Below are 9,101 nucleotides of genomic sequence, written 5' to 3'. Positions count from 1 at the left end.
CACTGTTCTGGGACCTCTCAGACTTCACTACCCGGCTCTACCCGCGCGCTCTCTAATCATCTGTCCGCAAGCGCGGAACTGCTCCCGGGCCAGACCCGGACTGCGCAGGCGTTTCAGTGAGCGCGCAGACGCTATTGGTAGGACTTACCGGAAAGGCAAAGGGAATGGGTGGTGCCCCGGGAGCGTGCGCGCGCTGAGGCTGGGGGCTGGAGGCGGCAGGGGCGCGAGCTCGGCTCCGCATCCTGCGTGTTTTGCATTCGATGGAGATGCCCTTCGGAGAGGCACGCCCGGAAAACGGCGCCGGGCTAGTCCCTACCGACAACTCGGCTCCTCACAAAGTGGATCTTAGCAGCAAGGTGAGTACAGGACGAGGCGGGAAGGCCCGCAGTTCTGGACAGGGCGCCGCTGGGCGCAGAAGAGGTCCACCGCGGCAGCACGGCCCAGTCTCGGCTTCGCCAGCCGCTTTGCTCCTTTTATTCTTATCTCTGAACAGCTACAGTTAAGGGAGACCCGGAAACTTTCCCCAAAATTAGAACCATTTGGCAGTGGGGCGGAAATTTGATTAGGATTAAACTTTAGAAATACTGCCCACCCCAGTTCCGCTGCCCATATTCTCCACCCCAGAAAATGTCACCACCATCCCTCCAGTTGTCTATGCCAGTTAACTTAGGAGCCATTCTTGATGGCCATCACGAAGTCCTATCCGTTCTACTTCTGAAATTCATTTCACATATGTCCTTTTATCACTATGTACACTCTTACCATTCTAAACCAGCCACCTTCATCTGCCTACCATTGGAAACCCTGCAGAGGCTTCCTTATTGACCTCTCATCCATCGTTACCTTCTTCCAATCTGTTTATTCTCCACGTTAGCCAGAGCAATGATCCTGAAACATGTATCCGGTTATTCCAACACCTCCCAAAAAAGGGGTAGAGAAGCCAATATAATATAAATCTTAACTGCCATGAACATTCAGAACCTTTAAAAATATAGTGGAGATGGGGATGATTATAGCATTTCAAGTTTCTAATCCCTCAGTATCACACTTTCCTTGTGTGAAATAACTAGAAATGTATGTATGCCTGCCATTCCTAAAATGAGTAGGAAAGCATTGTTCAAACATAGGTTTCAAGAAGGTTGTACAAATTGGGTCTTGCAGTTCAACTCAGTCTAATCAGTTAACTACACTGTTACGTTAACTGGAGAAATAAGTGTATACACTCGTGGGGCGGTGGGGTGAATTTTCAAACCACACACAGCCCATTCTGATTACTAACATAGCAAGCCACTTAAACTAATGTATGACAGATCCCTGAGGTGTGTGAAGTAGGACAAAGATTATAAAAACTGGTTTTAGAGGCACTAGTGATACCATGTAACAAGTCATGTTCACAAAATTGCCTCCATTACTGAAAAGAATTAGGCAGTAACTTAGTTTACACTAAGTTGAGGCCTCTCCTAGTAATAAAAAGTGAGACCCCCTGCTCTCTAGTCTTTGACATACAAAGATGAATAAGGAAAGATAGAAGGTGATAGGTCTCACTACCCCTTGTAGAGTATTTAGTACTACTTGCTTGGTCTGAATGCCTGGCTGCACCATTTAGTACATAAATTGTGAAAAGCGTTGGTATTTGGAGGGGAGGAATATAGCCTACCCCTTATCCCATTTGCTATTTTTTATTTTAAAAAGCTAAAGCTTAACTTATAAGATATCATTGAAAAACTGGTGCGTATTTTTTATTTTAAGTAAAAGGTATAAACTTTGTTTAATAATGATGGCCCTTGCATGAATGCCAGTTACCAATACCAAACCCTCTCTCTGGGCTCAATGGGCTAACACTTTGTAAGTCTAATCACTGTTTCCTCCTTCAACTTTTCCACACCTGCACCCTCTCATAGACTGATGTTGAAAATCTGTATTCACACACTGCCTGTTTGGACAATCAGTACATTATAGCCCCTTATCCCATTTCATCTTTAATGGGCCCTCCTTGAGCATACACTGAGAACCTCTGATTTAAGATGTTTTTCTTTATTTCAGTAGATTAAAGAACAAAAAGTTGTTGTGGATGAACTTTCTAACTTGAAGAAAAACAGGGTGAGTTATTAGAGTGATTCTGAATAGTTTACAGGAGGGTTTGATTATATCTTAACTATATACTAAAGTTATAAGAATTTTATATAATTTATAAGATTTCCCCATCTATTTAAATTGCAAAAGTGAGAAGTGTCCAAGATTTCATATACTTATGTTACATATAGATATATATCTATATGCTAATCATAGTTGATGATATCTTTTTCCCATCATATATAATTCGCATTACCTTTGAACCGAGTGATACTAATTGTATTATACTATCTTGGAGCTGTAATCACTATTGATATTTATTTTGTACTTGAATTTGATGTTTTCTTTAGAAACAAATGAACTTTAAAGATACTGAGAAGAGAGGAAACTATTCCTTTAAGAGAAAGTGGATAATTATTGAAAAACAAAAGGATAAATTACTTTCCTTCCCACTCCCCAAATTTTTTTACACAAATTTTCCAAATATTTAACCTGGTTATTTAATGTCATTCCGTTAATATATTCATAGATAAGATACTGCTTCATTTGTAGTTATACTATAAAAAATTACATTTTAAAGTTCATGAAAAAATGATTTTGAGCCCTTTAAAGCATTTAAAAATTTTTTGATAACTGACAGATTAGACAATCCTGATATTATCACTTGTCTAATATTAGAGGTTAACGCACATTTTAATTGATACAGACTTTCTAGAGAGCAAATTGGCAGAATGTACCAAAATCTTAAAGGTATGTAACAGTTTGACCTAGCAGTTCCATTTATAGGAATTGATATTTAGGAAAGAATCATGGGAGTGCACAGAGATTTAGTTATAAAGATGTTCATCACAACATTGAATTATAATAGTGAAAAGTTGGTAACAAATATCTAAAACTTGAGAATTGACCAAATAAACTGTAATATGTTAGACTCATACAGTAATGTTGTAAAAGAACTTGAGGAAAAATAGTATTCTTAATATATTGTTCATTGATAAAAGCAAATTATAAATTTGTAGTTATAATAGAAGCCCTTTTAGTTGAAGAAAAATGGTATTATGGTATATTCAGAGGAAAAAGTTTTACCTGTGTTAATGGTAGCAATTACTAGATGGCAGGATAATGAAATGGGTTAACTTTCGATTGTTTATCTGTATGCTAAGGTATTCTGAACATGTTACTGAAGTTCAAGAATAAGTGATAATAGGGTTCAGAGTTTTGACATCTGTTGCTTTTTATATCAAATCATAATATTAGCCTAAATTATGTTTTGCAGAAAGTATATAGACAGCAACAGAACAGCAACATATTCTTTCTTGCAGACCGAACAGAAATGCTTTCTGAAAGCAAAAGTAAGTTTTCTTGGTGTATTATATGGAAACGCACAGGAAGTGTTTTGTAGGCTTTCTATAGACTTTCATGGTAGTACCTGAATTATACTGTCTTTATCTAAATGTTTAATATATAGCTAAAGATTGAATGGTGGTATACCTGTTAATAAAATTAATGTGTTTGGTTTTCTTCAAGTTAGCCTTCCAAAGAAGAGACTATGGTAAAAATAAAATCAAATAAAAATGTAGAAAATGTGTTAGAAAGCAATAATTATTAATGTGTGCTATAGAGTTTTAGACAGATCTAGGTATAAAAAACTTTTTATCACTTTCAGTCTTTATGACTTTGCATGAATTACTTTGAGCCTCCAAAGCCGTGTGGGTTTTAAATAAACTGCCTGGGCCAAAATAAGCATTTAATAAACAAACTATTTTCCTAAAAAATAAAAACGTTCATCATTAGAAGCCTGTTGTACATTATTACTTGTGCCAACAGTGCATTATACTCAAATGGTTTGATCTTGGTAAATAGCCTATGTTGCCCTGTGAATTACTAGGTAAAAGTCTAAGAATTTTTATTTAACTTAATATTTCTTCTCCCTTCCCCCACAGATTTATTGGATGAGCTGAAAAAAGAATACCAAGAAATAGAAAACTTAGAGAAGACCAAAATCAAGAAATAGTCAACTTGATTTTACATAACAATGTGTGGCATTTGTTGTTCTGTAAGCTTTTCTGTCGAACATTTCAGCAAAGATTTGAAAGAGGATTTACTACATAATCTTAAACGACGGGGACCCAATAGTAGCAAACAGTTGTTAAAGTCTAATGTTAACTACCAGTGTTTATTTTCTGGTCATGTCCTTCACTTAAGAGGTGTTTTGACTGCCCAGCCTGTGGAAGATGAAAGAGGCAATGTGTTCCTGTGGAATGGAGAAGTCTTTAGTGGAGTAAAGGTTGAAGCCAAAGAGAATGATGCTCAAATAATGTTTAATTATCTTTCCTCTTGTAAGAATGAATCCGATATTTTGTCACTTTTCTCAGAAGTCCAAGGTCCTTGGTCTTTTATATATTATCAAGCATCTAGTCATCATTTGTGGTTTGGTAGAGATTTTTTTGGTCGTCGTAGCTTGCTTTGGCATTTTAGTAACTTGGGCAAGAGTTTCTGCCTCTCTTCAGTTGGTGCCCAAATGTCTGAATTGGCCAATCAGTGGCAAGAAGTTCCAGCATCTGGAATTTTCAGAATCAATCTCAAATCTGCTTCCATTTCCAAATCCGTGGTTTTAAAATTGTATCCTTGGAAATATATTTCTAAGGAGAATGTTATCAAAGGATGTGTTAATAGCCTAACTCAAATTTCAGCAAACTTGCCAACATTTGTATCAGTGGTAGCAAATGAAGCCAATCTATATCTAAAAGAACCTGTTGTTCCTTTAAATATGATGTTGCCACAAGCTTCACTTGATATTCATCGCAGTAACATTTCCAGCACCCCACCTACAAGAGAGACACTTCAGGTCTTTCTAACTGATGGAAACATGAAAGAAATAGTTCAGCAGTTCATTGATGTCCTGAGTATTGCAGTCAAGAGACGAGTCTTATGCTTACCTAGGGATGAAAACCTGACACCAGGTAAAGTTTTGAAAACTTGCAATAGGAAAGCAAATGTTGCAATCCTGTTTTCAGGAGGTATTGATTCCATGGTTATTGCAACCCTTGCTGACCGTCATATTCCTTTAGATGAACCAATTGATCTTCTTAATGTGGCTTTCATGACTAAAGAAAAGCCTATACCAACTGGTCTTAACAAAAAAAGGATCAAACAGAAAAATTGTGAAATATTTTCTGAAGACTCCTCTAAAAATGCTGCTGCTGGTGGTGGTGGTGGTGCTGCTGCTGCTCCTGCTGCTGCTGCTGCTGCTGCTAGTCCTGATAAACAATTCAGTGTACCAGATCGAATCACAGGAAGAGCGGGACTAAAGGAACTGCAAGCTGCTAACCCTTCCCGGATTTGGAATTTTGTTGAAATTAATGTTTCTCTTGAAGAACTGCAAAAATTAAGAAGAACTCGAATATGTCACTTAGTTCAGCCCTTGGATACAGTGTTGGATGATAGCATTGGCTGTGCAGTCTGGTTTGCTTCTAGAGGAATTGGTTGGTTAGTGACCCAGGATGAAGTGAAATCATATCAGAGCAATGCAAAGGTATGTCACAGTATATCTGCTCAGAAGAATTTCTGAGACCTAATTTTGACCCTTAAAGTGTTTAGCATTTAGGTTGCAAGAATATAGCATATTTTAGTTGCACTTAAACTACAATACAATGTTTATGACTTTTTAAAAATTGGGCATATTTTATTATTTTATGACTTTGTGGTTTTTCTCTGAAAATGTCTTTGAGATGATAATTTTTAAGGTTTGCTTTTGTCTTAGTTGTTTTCCATACCGTATAGTAGGTAACATTTTTTTTTTATGTGGATTTATTTAAACCTTTATAGGTAGTTCTTACTGGAATTGGTGCAGATGAGCAACTTGCAGGTTACTCTCGTCATCGTGCCCGCTTTCAGACACATGGGCTGGAAGGATTGAATAAAGAAATTGAGATGGAACTGGGTCGAATTTCTTCTAGAAATCTTGGTCGTGATGATAGAGTTATTGGTGACCATGGAAAAGAAGCAAGGTAACTAATTCTCTGAGTGTTGGGTAATTTTGTAAAAATAATAAACTAAACAGATTTTTAGGTTCCCTTTTTCTTTAAAGATTGTTCAAATGAATAATAGTAGCAACAATAATACCTTGGCTTTACATAACAAAGACAGCAGCAAATCTGGGAAGGAGTTAGAGGAGTGGTTATTTTCCAGAATCATTCTCCAAGAAATGTCTTTTCCGTGATTTTCAAAGATGATACAATAACATGTTTGCTTTTAAGACGACAAAGAAAAAGACTGTAAAGCTGAGATAGTGAAATACCAAGAGAAGCTATTTAAAGGGTTTTGTTGTTTTAAATGTTTGCTTTCCTCCCAATAAGGGCATAGGCCCTACTCCCAAGCTTTCTCCTCCAATGTCATATAACCCAGCTTTGTCTCTAGACATTTCTGTATATGTAGATCCATACTGATTTAAATGGTGGTTCTAGTACTGGATTTCCCTCTGTTGTATTTTGAACATAATTTAATTGTATGTTGCAAGTTACCTAAAACCTTCAAAGAGATCAAGGCACTTTCGTATGTATATTCTTTTTTAATGTGGGGGTTTATTTTTACCTACGACATATTTCTGATGATAGTAAACAAGTGCTTGAATACATCTTTTTAAAGCATTGAGGATAAAGGAAGATGTATCATTTAGTTATAAAAAGCGGAGATTTGTTCAAGTAGGTTAATTTATTAAGTGGTAGTTAATTACAAAAATACAAGCATGCAAGGACAGGGAGTCCAAATAAGTTTTGTGGGAATTGGAACATAATACACCTTTTCTGAGACTTCATTGTTTCTACTTTAGTGTTCCCTCTTTCCACTGAACCATGGTTGCCTTTACATGGTTGTCATAGTTATGTTGCCAGTTCTGACTACTGTGTCATTATTCTAGCATGATTTTCAAAATTTATTTATAAACAGATAAATAATGCCACAATACAAAATCATTAAAATGTTTTCCTTTTGAAGGATATATGTGTGTGAGAGACAGAGAAACAGAGACAGAGAGAGATTCAATCCATTATTTCAGCTAGATCAGAGAAAAGGAATTTATTTTATTTAGTAAAAGCAGTTAATTCTAAAGGTGCCATATGATACTCTCAAGTAAAAATGTGTATGAAGAATGTTTAAAACTGCTCATACAGATAATATAGTGACTAGATCTAAATAATCATTTTATTATGTATTTTTACATACATATTACCAGTTATCTATTGATCAAATTTTTATATTTAAATATGCTTTTACAATTAATTATTTTTATAAAATATTACGTATAACAAATACCTTTACTTTTTCCAATCTCTCTGAGCTTGAATAAAATTATAGTAAAATAGAAACACTAGTGTAACTATTGTATTTTGAAGAATGGGAAGAAGGGAAAATGTTAAAGCATTTTAAACAGAAAAAGAACAGAATTTTCTAGGAAATCAGGGAAGCCAAAAAGGCAGAGAGTTATTTTTAAACTCTAATACCTTGTTCTATTGCACCAGATCGTCACCATTTAAACAGTTTAAATGTAATTAAGTAATTTCGATACATACAGTTTTACCATAAGTAAGTATTTCCCAAGTTCAGGATTATAGAGCCCTTCTTTATTGGTTTCATAGACATAATAAAGAGCAGATATAACTGACTTATGAACATGCTTGTTTCCAAGGCATTCCCAAAGATAACTCATGAAACAATTTGAAGTATTTTCTTGACACCATAGGGCTAATTTATTTAGACAAAATTAATTTATTTTGTAGTGTGAGTATTAAAATTACAAGTTGTGAAATACTTAATGTGATTAAATTTTATCTATAAAATTGTGTAAATAACCAGAATATTTTTTAATTGAGAAAAATAGCACCCTCAAAAATAATTTTAACATTGCGTAAAATGCAAAAGAAATGATCGTAACAGATTGATTTCATTTTATATAGTGGTTATATTTATCTATTTATTTTAGATTTCCTTTCTTGGATGAAAATGTTGTCTCCTTTCTAAATTCCCTACCGGTTTGGGAAAAGGCAAACTTGACTTTACCCCGTGGAATTGGTGAAAAACTAATTTTACGTCTTGCAGCAGTGGAGCTTGGTCTTACATCCTCTGCTCTTCTGCCGAAACGGGCCATGCAATTTGGATCCAGAATTGTAAAAATGGAGAAGAATAATGAAAAGGCATCTGATAAATGTGGAAGGCTCCAAGTCATTTCCTTAGAAAACCTTTCTATTGAAAAGGAGATTACAGTGTAATATTTTACAAGGTAATAACATTTATTGAATAATGATTATATAAAAATAAAATACTCTGCTGCTTTATTATTGTATAATGTAGTGGTCTCGAAGTTCATTACATGAATTTTTTTTTAACTGTGCAGCTTAATTAACCAATTTAGTCGAATTAACCATCTACAGAAAGATTATACTTGAAAGAACTCGGATATTTTAAACTGTGATATTAACAGTATTTTGAACTCTTACATGGTAATGTCCCACCAGCAACACTTAAAGAAGGCAGCTTTTACTGACTCTTTTTACTGTAGCTACATTAAAAAATAACTCAATTCGTTGTCATCAGGGTCATGGCTTAGATGGCCTTATTTGACAAATGAGAGAACTAAGGTTTAGAGAAGCTAAACAATTTGCTTAAGGTTCACACTCCTGAGCAATACTTGGTACTTATACTTCATCTCTTTAGGCAACTCGTTTTCTCACTCAGAACTTTCGAAGACTATTTTAAACATTCTCCTGTCCCACAAATCTCTAAGGTCCCTCTCTTTGCCCTTTTCTCAGCTTATGACCTGAGCTTTTCACAGAGATCAAACTCATCAGGCCATGAACTGCCTCTACTTTCCAACACCAGAACTTCTAACTTACCTGTAGCTATACCCATCCTTTCTCCTTTCTTGCCACTAGAAAGGGAAATGTGTCCACACATCAAAAGGCTATGCCTCTACCTGTTCTCTGTATCCCAATTGTTCCTGCCTATCAGAAACCTTATACTCCTCTCTCTAG

General features: G+C 35.6%; 2 protein-coding genes across 2 annotated transcripts; both read left to right on the top strand.

Moving 5' to 3' along the window:
• Nucleotides 1-211: 211 nt before the first annotated feature.
• Nucleotides 212-4,377, top strand: LOC105289462 (ASNSD1 upstream open reading frame protein). The gene is made up of 4 exons (XM_023528914.1): nt 212-356; nt 2,047-2,100; nt 3,350-3,425; nt 4,017-4,377. Exons 1-4 carry the CDS (start codon nt 261-263, stop codon nt 4,085-4,087), a joined length of 297 nt encoding a protein of 98 aa, XP_023384682.1. The 5' UTR covers nt 212-260; the 3' UTR covers nt 4,088-4,377.
• On the top strand, nt 4,072-8,413 carry ASNSD1 (asparagine synthetase domain containing 1). Its single transcript, XM_023528871.1, has 3 exons — nt 4,072-5,608; nt 5,902-6,083; nt 8,054-8,413. The coding sequence occupies exons 1-3, from the start codon at nt 4,109-4,111 to the stop codon at nt 8,337-8,339; spliced, it is 1,968 nt and encodes a 655-aa protein (XP_023384639.1). The 5' UTR covers nt 4,072-4,108; the 3' UTR covers nt 8,340-8,413.
• Nucleotides 8,414-9,101: the final 688 nt, after the last annotated feature.

This window comes from Pteropus vampyrus, unplaced genomic scaffold (genome assembly GCF_000151845.1).
Source record: "Pteropus vampyrus isolate Shadow unplaced genomic scaffold, Pvam_2.0 Scaffold2, whole genome shotgun sequence".
Classification (NCBI taxonomy): Eukaryota; Metazoa; Chordata; class Mammalia; order Chiroptera; family Pteropodidae; genus Pteropus; species Pteropus vampyrus.
This window is presented reverse-complemented; position numbering and strand designations above follow the sequence as displayed.

Bases quoted from the DNA above. Each gene is read 5' to 3' on its own strand.
- LOC105289462 (XM_023528914.1), top strand. From the start codon at position 261: ATGGAGATGCCCTTCGGAGAGGCACGCCCGGAAAACGGCGCCGGGCTA. The intron at 357-2,046 runs GTGAGTACAGGA...TTATTTCAGTAG, and splicing joins AAGTGGATCTTAGCAGCAAG to ATTAAAGAACAAAAAGTTGT. The intron at 2,101-3,349 runs GTGAGTTATTAG...TATGTTTTGCAG, and splicing joins CTAACTTGAAGAAAAACAGG to AAAGTATATAGACAGCAACA.
- ASNSD1 (XM_023528871.1), top strand. From the start codon at position 4,109: ATGTGTGGCATTTGTTGTTCTGTAAGCTTTTCTGTCGAACATTTCAGC. The intron at 5,609-5,901 runs GTATGTCACAGT...AAACCTTTATAG, and splicing joins CATATCAGAGCAATGCAAAG to GTAGTTCTTACTGGAATTGG. The intron at 6,084-8,053 runs GTAACTAATTCT...TATTTATTTTAG, and splicing joins GACCATGGAAAAGAAGCAAG to ATTTCCTTTCTTGGATGAAA.